This window comes from Mauremys reevesii, linkage group 10 (genome assembly GCF_016161935.1).
Source record: "Mauremys reevesii isolate NIE-2019 linkage group 10, ASM1616193v1, whole genome shotgun sequence".
Lineage (NCBI taxonomy): Eukaryota > Metazoa > Chordata > Testudines > Geoemydidae > Mauremys > Mauremys reevesii.
In genome coordinates this window covers 16,339,874-16,359,170 of record NC_052632.1, presented here as the reverse complement: position 1 = coordinate 16,359,170, position 19,297 = coordinate 16,339,874, and the positions used below count along the sequence as shown (strand labels likewise).

General features: G+C 40.1%; 1 protein-coding gene and 1 long non-coding RNA gene across 2 annotated transcripts in view; one reads left to right on the top strand and one right to left on the bottom strand.

Moving 5' to 3' along the window:
- Positions 1-5,723: 5,723 nt before the first annotated feature.
- The window catches only part of IL16 (interleukin 16), a 46,903-nt gene continuing 33,329 nt past the window's right edge, over positions 5,724-19,297 (bottom strand). The window contains exons 14-21 of the mRNA XM_039492970.1: positions 17,826-18,304; positions 14,887-15,025; positions 12,511-13,756; positions 10,780-10,963; positions 9,575-9,676; positions 8,159-8,411; positions 6,736-6,861; positions 5,724-6,199 (exon numbers count right to left, since the gene is read on the bottom strand). Coding sequence (XP_039348904.1) covers positions 5,994-6,199; positions 6,736-6,861; positions 8,159-8,411; positions 9,575-9,676; positions 10,780-10,963; positions 12,511-13,756; positions 14,887-15,025; positions 17,826-18,304 — 2,735 coding nt within the window. The 3' untranslated portion in view covers positions 5,724-5,993. The remainder of the gene's footprint in view (positions 6,200-6,735; positions 6,862-8,158; positions 8,412-9,574; positions 9,677-10,779; positions 10,964-12,510; positions 13,757-14,886; positions 15,026-17,825; positions 18,305-19,297) is intronic.
- Positions 13,772-19,297, top strand: part of LOC120373914 — a 34,781-nt gene continuing 29,255 nt past the window's right edge. Inside the window, exon 1 of the long non-coding RNA XR_005585798.1 lies at positions 13,772-14,015. This is a non-coding gene — a long non-coding RNA (uncharacterized LOC120373914). The remainder of the gene's footprint in view (positions 14,016-19,297) is intronic.

Here is a 19,297-nt window from a genome sequence, read left to right as displayed (position 1 = left end):
GTGGGGGGGGGTGCAGGGGCAATGGGACATTGCAGGGGGTTCCAGGTGAAGTTTGTTGGGGCTCAGTGGGGGGTCTGGGTGTGGGGGGCTCATTGGGGGCGGGGGGTCTGGGTGCTGCGGGATTGGGGATCCAGGTACAGGTAGCTCAGGTTCAGTGGAGTTGGGGGTTCGTCAGGGTGATTCAGTTGCAGGGTGGTCTGGATACAGGGGGGCTCTAGATGCAGGGGTTTAGGTTCAACAGGGTGAGGTTCAAGTATGGAGGGCTGGAGGGGGTCTGAGTATATGGGGTGAGGGTTGGCGGGGGGGTCTGAGTATGCGGGGTCTGATGCAGGGGGTTGGGCGGATGGTGGAGCAGCTCCCCGTATAGCAATCCCTCCCCCGTGGCTGAGTAGCGATGGGGGCAGGAAGCTGGGTAGGATGCTGAGCTTCTTACAGCCAGGGGAGGTGTCTGGGGTGGGTCTAGCAGCTGATTCCGGTGTAGGATAGGAGCCACCATGGTGATTTACCTCTCCACCGGCTGCTCCGGATGCCTGAAACAATGTGCCTGCGCTGCTAGGGAAGAGCGCGTGACCAGCGTGACCACTCTTGCAGCTTCCCTTTGCTTCCCTATCAGAAAATCATTTTCTGCGGGGAAGCAAAGAAATTTGCGGGAGACATGAATTATGCATGCGTGCAATGGCACAGAATTCCCCCAGGAGTAAAACCAGGAGCAGCTCTGCTGAAGTCAATGTAGTTCCACCAGTATAAGTTAGATTCAAGGGAGCCCTGTTATATCTCAGATTCTACCTAATGACCCATATGAAACAATGTTCCTTTCTTGAAGGGGGAGCTGCTGCTGACATCAGTATAGTTTGAGATATTACATTGGGACCAGCCCCAAAAATGGGGTAGACCACAATGAACTGGGGAGGTGAGAACATATGGCCCCTCTCATTCTAGACTATAAGGGCCTGATTCAGCATGTGCTGAAGTCGGACTGACTTCAGTGCTAATGTTAAGCATACACTTAAGTGTTTTGCTGAATCAGAGCCTGATATCCTCAACCAATTCACAGATCCCTGGGCCTTGTCCTCTCCCATCATCCCCTGTCTACCAAAAAATTCTGATTTACAAACTGTCATAAACCGAACTGCACTGACATAATGGCAATAAATAAAGAGATGTATTGAAGCACTTTACTTGTCATTTTTCTAACTGCATTTGAAATGATCATGCATTTGAACAATTTTCCAATATGTTTTTGAAAGTGTTGTGAACTTGTGAATAGTCCTTTCTGTAAAGTGTTGTGGACTAATCTTGACTTGCTTGTTCATAAAAGTAGGATGTTCTTGTTTATGTCTCCAAGACTGACACACCTCACGGCGTATCTTAGGAAATCAGTTATTGATGTAATGTGCAGTGATGCATGCAGCCATCGAAAATATTTATGTAGCTGGTTACTTAGGTAATGTCAGAAGTTATTATAAACTGCATACTATTCATTTATCCTTTTACAAAAGAAAAAAATGATAATTTATGATTGTTGAGTTGCAAATATGTAAATCAGGTTGTAATTTTCATGCTTTTACTTTATTAAGTATTTATTTGTGTTAATATATTGAAATTTCTGTTCTTGTATTTGTTGCATATTTGGTGTGGTTTGTGGGACATTTATGTACAAATATTTCCACTGTAGTTTTTAATGTATAAAATAGAATTTTAGGGAAGGGGGGTTAAATTTATTCTCTTTTGTGACTGGGGTTTTTAATACTGGCCAGTGTGTGTTGCAAATTAAATAAAATATTTTCTGTTTCATATTTTTGTTCTTCTGAATTATCCTTTAACTCTGTCATAGTGTCCCCTCAACTCCCATTGCCAATGAGACTTACGGGAGCTCTGCACCTTTCAAGATTGCTCTGCACTTTCTTGGGGCTTAAGGCCAATCCTGTGAGGTTGAGAGTGCCCTTAGCTGCTCAGACACTATGGAGATGTCTGCAGGATGAGTACTTAGGTAGATATTTTAGCGAGGGGGGAGGGTACTCAGCATCTTGCAGGATTGAGCCCCTCAGCTTTTGTCTAGTCCTAGTTTTTTGGATTTTTTTGTTTTTAACTTAGACTGCTGCATACTGCAACTATGCAGAATGGCAAGTGATTTTGTAAGAGAGTGGTTTGGGCGCCTGTCCTGCAAAGGCTTAGGTTCATGCTTAACTTTATGCACAGTGAGTGGTCAGTAGGACAACTCAAGGTGTATAAAGTTAAGCACGTGTGTAAAGTCTTTGCCTGATGAGGGCCTTGTGTTGTTTAAGCACTCAAAAGATCAAGGGTTTATCTAAACCTTAGGCCTGATCCAACCACCTTCACTCATGCCTGTAGTCCTTTTGAGGTCAACGGCATTACCCATGAGTAAATATTACTCAGGGCGGGTCAGAGGTGCAGAACCAGAATCTGAATAAAGGATCAGTCCTGTGAGGTGCTCAGTTCAACAGGATCTGAGGGTGTTCAGCCCATCACAGGACTGCTCCATGAGCCCTCTACTCTGCCAAAGTAGGCTGGAAATTTGTAAGTACAGGCTGCCTTGTAAGATTTCTGGGACTTCCTGCTTTGGGGGAGACTGGAATACTGGGAGACACTTCTGTTTTACATGGTACATTGACATTTCTGCTTTTGGTCTCAGCCAGAACCAGAAAATGCAGAGGTTCAGAAACCTAAAAGACTGGTAGCCAGGAGAGGGAAGAGTAGACAGGTGATCTGAAATTATTACAACCTTTGAAAAGCTTGGTTCAAATTTTTGGATGATTTTTTTTGTTAATGACTAAAGCTGATGCTAGTGCAGGCCGCCCTGTACAAGGACTGTTATCTAATACAATCTCTCAGTCTTTCTGAGCAAGGCTGTGAAAACCCACAAGAAGAGTTTGACCTGGCTTTTGCAGACTTGAGCCAGAATAGAACTAAAGAGCTCAGGGCCTGCTTCACTGTACAGCTGCTAAAGTGACCATTGATTCAGATTCTTCATGTTATCTGTATCAGTGGCTCTCAACCTTCCCAGACTCCTGTGTAGTAGTCTTTGTCTTGCATACCCCAAGTTTTACCTCACTTAAAAACTACTTGTTTACAAAACAAACATAAAAATACAAAAGTGTCACAGCTCACTATTACTGAAAAACTGCTTACTTTTTCATTTTTAACCATAGAATTGTAAAATAATTGGAATATAAATATTGTACCTACATTACAGTGTATAGTATATAAAGCAGTATAAACAAGTCATTGTATGAAATTTTAGTCTGTACTGACTTTGCTAGTGCTTTTTATGTAGACTGGTGTAAAATTAGGCAAATATCTAGATAAGTTGATGTACCCCGCAGAAGACCTGCATATCCCTAGGAATACGCATGCTCCTCGTTGAGAACCACTGATCTGTATGGACAGCTGCTTTAAAAATTTTGATCTTCCAGTATACACACTGCGGAAATGATATTTACTTAGAAGTGGCTAACCAGATGAGATTTCACATGGGGAGAGAGAGAGAGAGAGGGTGCTAAACAGGAAATTGTAAAATATATACTGTGCAAAAAAAGGTAGTCATGGCTTAACTAGACTTGTATTGCTTATCTTCACATTGCCTATTGCTACAATGTTTCTTTTGATTGTTGATTAAAGAATAACAATTGCTTTTGTGCTTTGCAGGAACCTGCCCTTTAAGATTAACACTGTGGTATGTAATAATCAGTTATCTTAATATGTCATGCCCCTATATTAACAAAGCAGGTCTGAGGAGACTAAAAGGACCACAGGGCAAAGAGGTATTGTCTTGACCAAACTAAGCAGCAACTTTCATCTGTCATAAGACAGCTCTTTGGAGCAGGGACTGTCTTTTCGTTCTGTTTGTATAGCCTCTTGTATGATAAGACTCTGGTCCATGACTGGGGCTCCTGGGTGAATCTGATGATACAAATCATAATGATGATGCAGTTCTAGGTGCATGTACACCATAAGAGACTTATTTTGAAAATGGGGGTGCTAATAAAAATGTGCAAAAACTTGTCTGTGTTTAAGGCCATTGTATATTTTAAAAATAACAAAACCTTAAAATTCTAATAGTGGTAACAGTGGAACAATCCATGATTGGTGCTGCCTTCAGCAACATTTCTTTAAACAAAGAAAGGGGAAAAATAATTGGACTGTTGAAATACGGATTCCGATGCTCTTAGGACTTTTTTTTTTGTCATTCATATTGATGATACATTCATTTACTGTATCTGAACTAGCATGAATCACAGAATTTGTTCCCCTCTTGTCTTTTAGTTTTAGCACAATAATAAATTAAGCAAATAAGTTACAGTTGCATTAACTTTCTGTTAATTTAAATTCTGTTGTAAGTGATAGAAATACATGGAGGAGATCAAGGCAGCAATATCGTCCAGGGTACTGTACTAGTAGGTCCTGAAGACTGGTCAGATCTTGGAGGTACTTACAAAACTTGACAAAGATGCTGTAGTACACTATCAACGTTTACACAGAACTCTCCATTTGAAGCAATGGCATGCCTTGTGTAACCATCAATGCCAGATCTGTCCCCAAGGTATTTAGTATTTCCAGTCACCAACTGGCTCACCGAGCCTTAAATCTCATAATCACTGATATTTTCATTTTAAATACTACTGCAGTGATGTTAAAAATTACACAAACTATATATTCAGATAACCAGGTTCAGTTCTAAATGTCCTTGTTATCTGGCCCAGATTTTTAAAAGTATTTAGGTATTGCTTTGCTCAGTGTTGCAAGGCCTATGTGACTTAGGAGCCTGTCTCATTTTCAAAGGTGACTTTGACAGTTAGGGACCCATTGACTTTCAATGAAATATAGGCTGCTAAGTGACTTTTGATGACTTAGGCTCCTGAATCATTTAGGCATTGCAGCGCTGAGCAGAGCAATCCCTGAATACCTTTCAAAATTCTCAACCCTGTACCTAGGATATTTTTAATTCACAATGCAATGCCTGAGTATTGCAAGGCTTTTCAGATTCTTGTTTCACAGTAAATAATGTGCTGCGGTACAATGTTCTTCAGATGTATGTGCTTAATTCAGACAAACGAGATTTGCATCTATATTAGCTTGATTCTCTACTTTGTCCGATTTAGGGGTGGGGGCACTGCAGGGAACTAGTCGCTCCTTGATTCAGGGCCGCTTGGCTTCTGAGCAAATGATTGCTGTCCAGTGCAACTCTAACTTACATATCTGACTGTTACACCAGGGGAAGATAAGATGGAGCTCTGCTACTTCCTGTCCCGTCTTCTCCTCTCCCTCTTCTGACCCCAGAATACCCCCAAACATCCTCTTTTTTCCCCTTACAATGGGGGTGTAGGGCAACTGGCGTAGAAGGCAGCAGAGCCAGCTTTATGCTAGCAAAGAATCCCCCTTCTCCACTGGGCGGCCCTGGCTCCTTTGTGCTGGATAGAGCCCATTCTCCTTTGGCTGCTTGCCCTTCCTTCCTCCCTTCCCCATGTGCTGGAAGCTGTGGGGAGGGAGATTTAGGAGCCAGCCATTTCTATTGTGCACCCACTGAGAGCTACCCTGTGTTACAGAGTCCCCAGCTAGGGTTTGGTCAGTCTCTGGAGCTGGACTGAGAATCTGCCTTAGGCTTTTGGCCTTTCTCTAATTTTCCTTAAATTTGGTGGTTAAATTAACTTTGCACGCTAGTCTGTGACGCCATCAAATTGATTTACATGGGATAGAGAGTACTGCAATTTTCACACATTTTATTACACTCATTATATTAAGAACTTTTTTTTAGCCTTCTACAGTTTCCACAGCTTCTTATGAATATTGTAAACGGAATTGTGAGCATTTTATATCAGTCTCTTATTCCGGACAACTTGCTTTGAGGTTGCAAAGATATCTGTAAAACTTGCAATATGATCATCTGCACTTCCACAATATCTGTGCTGTGTTGGTAAATAGCTTTAAGTAATGAAATGTTACGGGTTTGTTTTGTCTGAATACTGGCGGCAGTTTCATTCTTCTCCTTGCAAAGTTTCAGATGATTTGGTGGTAACAGAACTTGGATTTTTCCTCTTGATGATAGCAGTGATGGGCCCATCAGGTAATGCCTTGATGATATTCCAAGCTTCAAAACGGGTGAGTCCTTGCATCACAGTTGTGTGCACTTGCAATAGCTCATCACCAGGCTGAATAGTGCTGCTTTGTTCTGATGCAACTCCTGTGGGGAGACAATGAATTTACTTCAGTTCTTTTGTGTGGGGAAATCTTTGTTGTTGTAATTATGGATAGTAGGACGTTACATGGAAGATGTGCACATCTGATGCACAAATAGAGAATCAAGTATTTGCCACAGTGCAAATGCAGAGACCTCCAAATCATTGAACACATTGTGAACAAGTGCCCCCCTCTTTTCATTTCCAGGAGGTATAGCAAAAGTGCACACTGCATCTTCTCAAGCCCTCAAATGGATTTCAAACCTTTCTGCTAACTTGTAAATGTTGCCATTTCCATGCAAAAGAAGAAGTGTGTTTCTGTATAAATGGTATAAAATGCGTCTGGTCTAATTACAAAGCAAGGAGTTCATCCCGCACGACAAAATGTAATGCTGCAGTTTAAATAAAAATGATCATGGACTGGATCCTCATCTGGTGTAGCTCAGTCAATGGAATTACTCCAGTTTACCACAGCTGAGGATCTGTGTGTGTGTGTGTGTGTGTGTAATAATAAATAGAGACAGTGTTTAAACACCTCTACCTTTAAAAATCCTGTTGATGATGATGGGTTTATCTCCATGGATGGAGCCTTTCCCTCCTTCCAGACTGAATCCTAAGCCAGCAGGTGTCTTTTCCAGAGTTACAGTGCAGATTGTGTCTTCAGTTGCTGGAAAGGAATAGAATGGTATCAGGAGGGGTACAAAATATTCTGAAAAGTGAAAACATCTGAACAAAGAATGAGTTTTTGTTTGTTTAATTTTTTGTAGGCAAGTAAATGATAGCGCAAAACAAGGCAGAAAATGACAATTTTCTTCATCTTTTTGCTCAACGTAAAGTTGTTAATTGCTCCTACAGAAGGTTATGGTTGGGGGGGGATGTATTTTTAGTGTATTGAAATCTGAGCCGAATGAATAGGTTGGATTTAATATAAACGGCATTTGCTTAAATTACATAAACATGCTAGAGACACATTAACATTTCCATATACTGTATATATTCCAAAATTAAGTGTTCGGTACAAATGACCTGATGGTAATATTAAAAGTAATATTACCTAAACAGCCAATAATGTTTATTTGGGGTATGTAAATATTATTACAAAACTCTGACTTCTGAAAAAAAATCCTAAGAATGAAGATAATTCTACAAAACTGTATGTCCTCCATATGTTTTGAATATAGCCAGCTGGTGTATTGGAGGCCAGAGTATGATTTAGGTAATCTGGAGAAAGTATCCTTTCAAATAAAATATTTTCACAACACAGGAACTTTTAGGGGCTTAAAATGAAAGTTCATTACTACTCGCATGAGTAGCCATTACACATGCAGTTAATCCTGTTAACTATGCTTGACATTATCTGAATCTTTTTTAGAGCTCCATTTTGAGAAATCTTGCTTTTTGGTGCAGTTTATTGAATTATGTAACATGTATATATAACTTCTTAGTAAAACTACCAGATTTATATCTTTATTTATTGCATTTTCCCAGCATACCTTCCCCCACCAATATTAATTTTTTGTTCATACACAGCTGAACCCCACATCAGCATCTACCACACAATTATACAGAATAAAATAGTATATGTTGTTTTGCATGAAATTGTCAATATTTTATGTAACAAAATTGCAACTCTGATTTATACTGAAGACTGCATAGATTTCAATCTGTAATTTCATAATGATTAGTTAGATATACACCTAGAATCTTGATTCGGCTGATATATTTTGCAGGACTGGGACTTTGTACAGCAGAGAGTAGTATCAACTGAGTAACAGATTGTTTAAAGCCGATTTCCTGGATTTTTAAACAGTTGTACAACTTTTAATCACAACTCCAAGATTTGTCTAGCTAAATCCCATACAACCCTTTGTAAAGGGCAAGGATTCTGTGGTGGTATATACAGGGAGGTATATTAATATCTAGATAGGTAGCGAATGTGGTTTATGCAGGTGTAAAGTACTCACTAGCTTCTGTTGAAGTTTCACTTTCTGTAGAATACGTAGTAGAGTCAACTGAAACATTAAGACTTTTTTCTTCCTCTTTAGCTTTTTTAGTCACTACGACGGCTTGCCTTGGCGGTCGAGCCTGGCGCATGATCGCCAAGGCATCGTTGTGAGTGGCACCTTTAAGAGACTTCCCGTTAATGGATAAGACTTCATCTCCTTTCTGGATAGTTCCTTCCTGAGATGCTAGTCCATTAGGAAATACTCTGTGAACCTATTAGAGACCCCAACCGTCACAAAAAAAGAGAAGACATGACTAAGTCTCACAGTTAGTAAAGTTGAAATGTGACACATTTTCATTTCTTAGCAAGAAAGAGAGCTGATTTTTAAGGCTCGTGGATTGTAACTGTTGTGGTAGAAGCTTATTAAGATACAGGAGATACTGGGTGGCTTGTGGCTGGTACCACCTTATGCTATCAGCCATCAGATTTCACAGAGTCTAACCAGGTCAGTCATCTTGTCCTGAACCTGCACCAGTGACTTAAAAAGAGAGAGAGAGAGAGAGAGAGTCAGGAGTCTGAAAAGAGGGATTGGTTATTTAGTAAATGACCATCTTCCTCTGAGTCCATGCTGAATCTATGCTGCAGTAGGTATTGTGCTCCTGAAGGCCTTCATCACTACTGATGATTAAATATCCCATTGCACTTAAAATAGGCATGCTAATCCCAGTTTTCTGGCAACATTTCATTCCAATTTGCTAATTATCTTCTGCCACCATAAATTATTTTCCATTTCCCGCCCTATGCTGCTTATGTAGGGTTGCTGGGTACTGTTAAGGAGTTACATTTTTTTAAAAAGGACGTTCTGAAAAAATGGAATGGCAAAATTAATTCCATTTTTGTTTTTGTCACTCAAACTTTTTCAAAGTTCAAAAAGTTACAGAGTAGGAAAAGGAAAAGATGTGGGGAAACCTAGATATTTGTTTGTTTGCATAAGGTGACAAAAAGGGGAAAACCCAAAAATCTGAAAAAAAAATTGAAAACCAAAATGAAATGACATTAACCTCAATTCAAAATTAAAATTTTCTTTCAAAATTTTCCATTTGAAATATTTTTCTGCAGAAAGTTTTCATTTTTGATGAAACCCCCTTTTTTTTTTTGAGCGAGAGAGAGAGAGAACATTTTCCAGTTGAAACTACATTGGCCAGCTCTAATTTTTTAATATTTCCTTATGTATAGCCTGTTATCATTCCCACCATATTCTTGCTTTCTCTAGCCTTGAACTTGCCCAGTTTCTTTAATCTGTCCTCATAGGTCTTAGCTTCCAAACCTTTGCCATTTTTGACGTTCTCTTTTCAATCCATTCCAATTTTTCTGCCACCTCTTTTTAGACTGAATGTTTATTTTGGGAGTACTTTATGAGAGTGATACTACTTACAGTAACAACTTTGTTTTCTAGATCGATTCCTCCTGCCAGGCTGAATCCAAGACCAGCATCTTCTTCTTTATGCAAAATTGTAACCTGAATATCATCAAATTGCTAAACAGGAAAAAAAAATAATTTCGGATGCATCCTACTATAATTCAAGATTACTAGAAGATCTGTATATTTTCTCCTGTATCCACTGTGTATTCTGCAGTGGCACTTAGATGGCTAAAACAAACTCTGTATTTGTTTTTATTTAATGGGCTAACTTCACCTGCTGCTTCAGTGAATGTGCTGTAAATTACAATATATTAAAGATCACTGATCACTACTGAAGTAGATATAGAAAATAGTATTGGCTCAATGGTGAGAACTATGTACATGGTCTTCTAACTGTGAGAGGAAAAAACTTTTGTTATCTACAACTCATCCTACTCAATGAGTAATGGTCTGTGGCTCAAAAATTACTTCTAAGACGGGTTGCTATTTTAATGTACATTTTGTTAAAGTTTTAATTGTAACAATAGCCTGGAAGGAGCTGTTTCAGTCTGTTACCTTTTTAGATTACAGTTAATATGAGGGAAAATTCCTTTTTTTTTTTTTAGTAGCACATACTACAGTGTTCTTAAGGATTTAAGTATAACACTTTTTCTTAAGAGAAACTGATTGATTTATCTTCACTTGTCTCATAACAATGTGCTTTTCTGTAGCTGGATGCATAGGTTGGTGGACAGGCCACTGAACTAAGAGTGAGAACGCCTGGATTTTATTCTCTGCGCTTCCTCTGATTATATAACCTTGACCAAGCCATTTAGACCAAAGTCTTCAGAAATGTCCATTGCTATTGATTGCCCAAACGAGAGACAATTAAGGCCTGATTTTTCAGCTTTTCTGAGCTCCCACAACTCCTGTTGAGTCAACTGGGTGTTCGCTACCTCTGAAAATCAGGCCTCTTTAAGGTACCCCTAGTTGGGTACCTAAAATTGATGCAAACTTTTGAAAACATTGGCTTTGCCCTCTCTGCATCTCGGTTATCCCATCTGTAAAATCGGGCTGATAATTCTTAGCCATTTTTGTAAAGTGATTTGAGATTCATGGCTGAAAGAACTGAGCGTTACTATTACATATTGATATTGGTGTTGTGTTTGTAAGAATTTCACATAGCAAAAATTAAACACTATTCTTTCAGAATAGAGTGCACAGAAAAGTGGACTTACTTTTAAGGTAGCCTCATCTAGTGATTTTACTTCTTCTATAAGCTTCTTTAATTCTTCAGGGGAAAGCAGAGAGATGACTGACTGCCCGGACACACCAGATGCTTGAGATGAACAGTGTTCCTGTTTCTCTTCCTCTTTCCCTCTGTCTGTTAAACTCACAGTATAGTCTCTCAATTCAGAGAGGCTTTCCCATTTTGAAAAGGGAAAAAAGCAACATTAATTTGTGATACCAGCTTCCACACTGTGGCACAGAACAGGCAATTCTGGAATCTTCATCTTTTGATCATACTAGAGTTTAACTGGTAATGGGCCAAGCGGTTCTGATCTCTATTTATTTGTTCCCAGTAATGCCTACTATGTAACATACCAAGAGGTGGCAGGGTTGCTGCCTCAGTAGGGTGACCACATGTCCCGATTTTATAGGACCAGTCCTCATATTCGGGGCTTTGTCTTATATAGGCATCTATTACCCCCCACTCCCTGTCCCAATTTTTCACACTTGCAGTCTAGTCACCCTGTGCTTCAGTGATGACACACTTGTGTGAGCATTTACATGAAGGAATAAGAGCCCTCTTGAAACTTTACCCCAACTCAAATTGAACCTTTCCTGGGCATTGGAAAAAAGTCCAGATAACTTTTTTTTTCTTTTTTAACATGACTCCAGACTTCCTAGTTATATCTGGGATTGGAAACGGGTAGCAAAAGTACCACACTCTTGTAAATAGATCAGACTCTTGTGAGAGAGGTTGTTTTCACTGTGTTTCAAATCTGAGCTTGGAAATACCCATCCCACTTTTGCAGTTACAAAAGGTTCAGATGTGTACCTGAGAGTGCAGATGCTTAGCCAAACCATAACCCCAAGGCCCATGACATTAATTCATCACAAACTATAACCTTTGCAAAAGCTATTAAGCACATAGCTTCCCCCTCTTTCTTTAATGACACTGTCATATCAAACTAGCAGCACAGAGGGCAAGTCTGCAAAACAGAGACTAGACTAAAAAAAATTTCTGTACAATATATTTGAATTACATACTGGGACACCCTTGAAGAGCATGAGGCAAGGTTTGGGAGGTTCACATCCTGCTTTTAAAATAACTTCCCCAACGTTTTAATTCTAGTTTATTTAGCTATTCTTTTCTAGATTCCTCACCTGGTTAGATATTTATAAGATATGAAAAAATGGTTATTAAAAAAATCTAATGTTGATAACCTGAGCAGGGCAAATCCTTATAAGAGGCAAGACCTCTCTGGGGACGTGCAATGCATTGTTTTGGGGAAGGTATGGAACCCATGCTGGCTACTTTATCTGGTGCAGCAGCCGTCAGACCTTCTCCTTTACTGATCCCAAAAGACCATCAATGCGCTAATATAACAGCAGAACTTGGCCTCAAATGTTGGCAAATTGGTAGCACTGAAATAAAGGGGTAGGAGCAGCTATATGGATTTACTCTTTAAACTGTCCCAATATTGGGATTAGCAGTTTTGGGTCCATTCTGGCTCCAAACTATGGAGAACCTAGGGATATTGTTCTGTGGCTCAAAGAAGCTGGCAGCATAAAAGCTTAAAAATCTTGTGATCAATGGCAGCATGCATTCGACTGATCCTTTATATTCCTCTGAGGAGTTAACAACTCTGTCTACACTCTAAGCAACCTATACTCCTGTCTAAATTGCCTGCGGTGCAAATTGCTTTGTGCAGTGTGTGGGGAACTTTAATATGGTATCTTACTTCAGGGAAAATCCAGTGTCTGAATGATGACTCTCACTCGTAGATGAGGGAGGAGTCCCATTCTCTTCCATGGCGTGCTGAGATGAGGTTTCCAAAGTGCTCCATGGATTGTTCCCAGAAAAGAGCGGAGACTGAGGAAGGCAAAGCAAAGATTTCATTAAAGCAGATGACACTTGATTGCTGATGGAATAGATTTTGCTGTATTTTTCATCATTTGTCTTCATCATCTCACAAGACTGGTTAGCAGTAAGGGGGAAGCTTCGAGTTCTTTGGGTCTGTGCTTTTGCTACTGGACAGTGAAGTTCAGTGGCTTGTGAAGGTAGTAAATCCAAGGAAATTTCAGTACTTGTGCTGTTGCTTCTCTTTGGACTAGGAGCGAGTGCCTCTTTGGGAGAGCAGGACCTATTTAGGCTCAGAGTCTCGACTGTAACCACAGATGGAGTTGATTGTAGTTGGCTGTTATCAGAATCTTCATTGTAAGGGCCTTGGTTTAAATGAATTGCAGGTGATTCTGGCTCTTTTGGACTGGGAGAGTTTTCTTTCCAGACTGCTGGCTTTGGGCTGGGAGGATTTTCTTTCCAGACTGCTGGCTTTGGGCTGGGAGGATTTTCTTTCCAGACTGATGGCTTTGGGCTGGGAGGATTTTCCTTCCAGACTGATGGCTTTGGGCTGGGAGGATTTTCTTTCCAGACTGATGGCTTTGGGCTGGGTTTTCTGTTTCCTTTTTCGGGTGACTGAGGAGCACTGAAAGTTTCAAAGGAGTTTATTCTCTGCTTTATTGATGATCCTCTGGGTGAGGCCCGGGATATACTGGAGCCCCGTTCTTTGCCAGAAACACTCTGGAGGTCAATGGAACTTTGATCTGCCCGTGTGTTGATATGTGAATTTCCTTTCTTCAAACCTTTTAGACTTTGGCGAAACCAGGCTGGTTTAGGTGCTACTGGAGGGCCCTTTTTCCCAGTGTCACTTTCATCTGAGTTGTGTCCTTTTGAACCATCTGCTTCTGCTTCTGCTTCTGATTTCTGCAGCACTACCTCTGGACAGCTGGGACTTTGATTTTCTTCATTGGTGTTGTTGTTGGGGTCTAAATCTAAGTGACTGTTTTCTTCACTCATAGTAGGATTAAACAAGCTTTTGATGCAATCAGAAATTCTAACCCAAGGGTCTTCTGCTGTAGTATCAAGACTGTAATCTACCCGGGGTTGTCTTCTAAGTACAGGCCTTTGTATTGATGAGATAGGATTCCCTGTGTTGTAGAAATAATTATTATACATAAGCTTTCTTTTCATTCCCTCCATATATCCCTTTGCATGCATCGCTGCTGCTTCACTGTCTGTGGGCTTCTCTACATTCAAGCCTCCAACAGGTTATTTAAGGTTACAATTCTTAATCTAAAGTTCTGTTTCATTGTGGCAGAAGCCGTCTTGTGCTGATACTGGATTTAGCTGCAAACCCAGGCTCTTCGGTGCTGGTCACTTCCCTCAAGGGACATGTAACCTCTGCAGGTAAGCCTCTCTCCTGAAATACTGGGACACTGAAATCATTGTACATGCTACAGCACTGTCATGTTAAAATATAAGACTAAATTTATCTCATCTCAACTACAGCAGATTGAACTAGCTGGTATCGCAGCATATAAAAAATGTTGTACTTCCCTTTCTGCATTTTAAAGCAGGTTTTTTAAATATTATCTCCGAGACCTATCTTTGATTGATGTGTCTACATGTCTCTCCATATGGATCCATGCACTTTCCTAGTGTATACCATTTTCTCTTTGATGTAGGATGTTTTATATATCATGGACTTATTAAACCTCTTACTGACTATTGGTGCAGACAGGACAGTGGTGAAGGTTTTGGGTTTTTTTATGAAAATTTATTTCAGTACAATGAGAAGAATAATGCTCAGGAACGGTTGCCATTTTAAATACTACTAGCTACCATTTCACTAACAGAATCAACAGGGCATCAACTTCATGTCAATTATCTATAATACATGCAGTTCAGTTTTGAAACTATAAATCAAAAATGTCCTGTGGTACACGCTAAAAATAAAATTCAGTAGCACTCAGTTTTTAATATAAACAAATAAAGTATCGTCTGAAAACAACTAGTGATTCTTGTACGCCTATTACCACTAATTCTCTTTAATAACAGACAATCTATTCATCTTCTTTTGGTGTCGTTCACACTTTGAGTCAGAGGTTGTTAATGCACAATTGTGTAGAAATGTGTCTGTTCACCCAGTAATTTAGCGTTTTGCTGCAGTCTGTTTTTTAAAGATGGAATTGAAATGAATGCAAAACTCATTAACCCTGCTAAATATTTTATGCGCTCACAGAGGTTGCTTTTGAAGCAAATGGAATGAAACACCTACCTAGGTTTGCTTTCCTCTCTTGGTCTCCGTCTGCTGACACTGCAGCTGAGTGTTCAGTACCTCTTGGTGTTACAAAAGTTGCAGAGAGACTCTGTGTTATAACTGTTTTATTTCCCTGTAGCAGCAGGTCTCCTGCTTCCTGTGGAATAAACAGGAAATAGAACTATGTCAAAACGTAATCACACAAACCACATTATATACGAGATGTAGAAAAATGTTCTTCATGTTCTTGTGTTTAATCTGAGAATAAATATTAAACAGCAGAAAGCCTGATTTGTTCTATGCTCCAGGAAAGGGAGCAAAATATTATATGTATGCACGTAAACACATTGGAAAAATTTTCTGTTAACATCTCAAATTTTGATGGATTGTTTGTGTTGTGTTCCACAACAAAGCAAGATATTGGCTGCTACAACTTTAGACTTCTAAAACCAGCCACACAGTAATCTCTTGCAAATCAGTTAAGCAAAGACAGAAAATGAACTGTCTAGCGTCTGTCTTTATTTTACACAGTGCTTTTCTGTGTGGGGCCTTTACCCCCCAAACACAAAATTGTAATGAGCCCAATTCGTGGCTGGAACGTCAAGATTTTTTCCCCTTTTGTTCTTGGTTGGAAATGCAGAATGAGAGGTTTTGTTTGAGGTCTTAGTAGATGCCACTGGAAGCAGCCATTTGCAGATGCTCTAGAATTACCAGATTACTATGTAACTAACATCACAAAGTTACCATCTGCCTGAGCTCCAGTGTTACTCACAGGAACCATGAACAAGCAAGAGGGAGAAATTCTGAAACAAAAGTGAGATTATCCTGTAAACATCAGTCTACCTGGCAACTCCTGAGCATTCTGATGGTGATGGGTTAGCACTTACTCCTCACTATTCCAGTGAAGAGTTTACCTCTGTCAAGACCCTGATCATCACTGGCTTTGGTATTCTCAATCTGGGTTCACTTTCTAATCACCTTCTGGATGGCAGCACCTTGCGTCCAGTCACCAAGAGCAACTTCTGTCTTTTTAATATGGCATTACCTAAACTCGCATCTTAGTGTGTGCTTATCCCTCGCTTGAGACCACATGATAATAGTGCAAATGGTTAGAGTAATAATGAATGATTTTCATAGGGACAGAAAGTAAATTAGCCTGATTCAAATTCATTTTAAAGCATTCTAATGCAACTAGCTTTGCATCTGAGTAGCTTTGCATCTTTCTTCCAGTTAGGAGCCTGATCTTGTGTAACACTGCGCACCCAGATCTTCAATTGTAACGAAATGGGAATTTTGGAACACGTGATTGGATCCAACTGACTGTGTGTTCCTGTCTGGTAGGGACTGTATCGACTTGCATATTGACACAGTGCTAAGCACACCACCAGTGCTTTGTAAATAATAGTTGTGATCTGTAAAATATTACAGTTTAATGCACATTTTAAATCAAATAATTTTGGCTTGAAAAAAGTAAGCTCACAATCTGCAGACACCGCACACACAACCGGGGCCAGTACTTCTCAAATTGAGTAATACGACATGTTTGAGAATAAAGGAAAATAGAGAAGAGCACTAATAAATCTTTCACTTAATTATCTGAAAGACATTTTGAAAAGTAGGAACCTTGTTTTCTATGCAGTCACCTACTTAAGAGACATCAAAAGTCTTTCCGGGGAATCTTTCTTTGACTGCACTAAATTTTGCTTAGTGTATATTGATCTCAGGATTTCTTTTGTTCCCCTTATCACTGCAGAATCACACTTGCAGCTTAATAACCAAGAATTGCATTGTTTCTCAGCTCAAATAATTTCTTGCTTTAAATGGGACCTCGAGAAGCTGTTTCTCCTTGTCTTAGCTGTTTTCACCAACAAAGCTGATTGTATAGTAGCTGTTGGTGTGCATGCATATATTTCTACTGCACTCCATCTTAGATGATAGGAAAGAAGTCTCCTTATTTTAGATGCTAAGCGGCAATGTCCTTATTAGTTAGCTTTATGCTATACTTTAACCAAGGCCTTTACTGTTGTGTGGGTTTATTTTCATTAATAAGCCTTGAGCTAATGGTTGCTCAGTTTTGCTTGTTTCACCTGGCACTAAATTCTATTAATTTCTACTAGCCTATTACTAAACCCTGGGTAAATGGGTTCCTTTTTTTAAACAAACCACAACTCAGTTTCCACACACACATCACAGAACTGTACACATTTATGCAAATTTGCTTCTCTGTTTCTGTTAATTCTTTTGGGGGTAGGAGGGATGTACATCTGATTGTGTAGGGTAATTCATCTAATTTTAAAAGATTTCAAAAGAGCTAAATTAATCAAAAAATAGGAGAGAGAGTCCATGGTTAGTTTAACCATATAGCTAAAGCATTTAGGCCTTGTCTACATTAGGGATTTTGGGCAAACTGTTCCCACTGTTACTAATACCAGTTTATTTCCTCCAGTGAGCATGCTAGTGCGGTGACTGTTTCACATTATTGTTCTTGTAGTTTACTGATCTCAAGGTTTATTGAATGGGTTGGCTCTGAATTTGGTGTTGTGGAGTTCGGGAGTAACTATACTGACTTGACAGTAGAAGTGGTGCAAACTATCCCAATCCTAGTCTGCAGCCCACTGGTCTTCCAATCCAGTTTGACCAGAGACTGCCAAATGCTCTAAATGGTTTTGTACCGATGAGGGACGTTCACTAGGGAACTCCAGGGAGAACTTCACATTCATTTTCACTCCTGTCTGCATTTGGACTTGAACACAGTTTTCCAGAAGTGAAGTACAAATGCATTACAGCATTCCTCTGCCTAGCGTCCCTCATTTGGGGGGTCCTATTTAGAACTAAGGTTCAAATTTCACTAAACAGATAACATATCACTTTACCTTCCAAATATAAGACAATTCTAAAAGAAAAAAATCCTGCTGTTTCTCCTAAAAACCCTGAGAACTATGCAGGATTTACCTCACCTGAACTTTGGCAGAAGAGGGGCTCCCATCGTCTTGTAGCATAGGTTTCCCTTTCACGTCTGTGTTACACTGGTCAGTGTCTGTGCAGTCTTGTTTAAAATACTTCCTTGGTGGAGGTTTGGGCTTTGACGATTTAGGTTTTCTAACAAGAATCTCCATAGATTTTTTTATGTTCTGAGAGGGATGGCCTGCTTTATTGCCAGTGGGAGGGGAATGGTTCTCCAAACTGGTTCTGGATAATGAATCCAGCAAGCCAGGCTGTCTGGTAATTGGTACATCAATGCTGTGTACTTTTGCCTTCAAGTCAGCACGCTGGTATGGGGTGCCATTACTGCAAGATGACCTGGGGTTGTAACTACTGTCACTGCTGGAACGGGTCATTAGCTTCTGAGATCTGCGGCTGCAATAAGCAGTGTTCTTCTCAATGTGTTTTTCATGCTGGTATCTGCCATGCCAGCTAGTTTCCAGTCTTTTAACACCTGTATCAGCAACATGATTAAAATATATAAAATGCAGCCTATACATTGATGAAAACACTCAGATACATTCAAAGCATTTTCTTCTAGGGTTGTTAATCAAATCCACTGTAAAACTAAACCAGTTGAGTATAGCAATCTGATCAGTGTTCCACAGCGAAAAGCGGGGGAAGCATTTGTGGAGGCTTTTTAGATCAAGGAATCATTTAATTATTGGACACAAACAGTACTGCCCAGATATACTGTTCTCCTGTATAGTTTGCTGTTGGTTCAATCTATTAACCCTGTTTGTAAAGAAAGGGAAGGCGAAATGTATCTCATATTATAAAGCATTGCGATAATAGCACTCCATACTGGGACTTGGCAAGGAGCCCTAAGGGGAACCTAGTGTGCCTTTGGCAACAAGGGAAATGGGATGCTCATCCCATCCATGGATAGGCTGCATGTTACACTAACACCGCATTATTGATCTGCTGACATTGGGTCAGATACCTGCAGCCAGGGGGGTAGAAAGTCTGAACAAGCTCCAGAGGAAGTGAGCACAAGAAAATGTAATGGTTAAGAAAAGTGTGAAGGGAACGTTATCTAGTCTGTTTCTGACAGGAAGTAAGTCAGAAACGGAAAGTGAAATCACAACGAAAAAGTTTCAGTGGTGCAATCAGTTTGCAACCATGCCACCTTTTTGAAAATTTTACCCCTTGTCACCCATGCTGTACCTCGTGCCCAGCATCTATCCCTTTAAAGTCCAGGATGCAGCTCTTCCATTAATCGAACAGAGTGTGTTACTCAGCATGAGGATGATAGGGCTGGGCACTGTCCATCCCTAGAGCCAAGCCTGCTACCTCTGCGGTGCCCCCAGTGTGACGATCAAACCCAAATTCAGTCCTCCCAAAAGGCAGCGTATTGCTCTGGCTGTTCTTACCAGAAAAACAGAACATTCCTGTGAAGCGTGTTAAAGGCTGGTTTTAGTTGTGAGAGAATAGAGGGCAGGGTGTG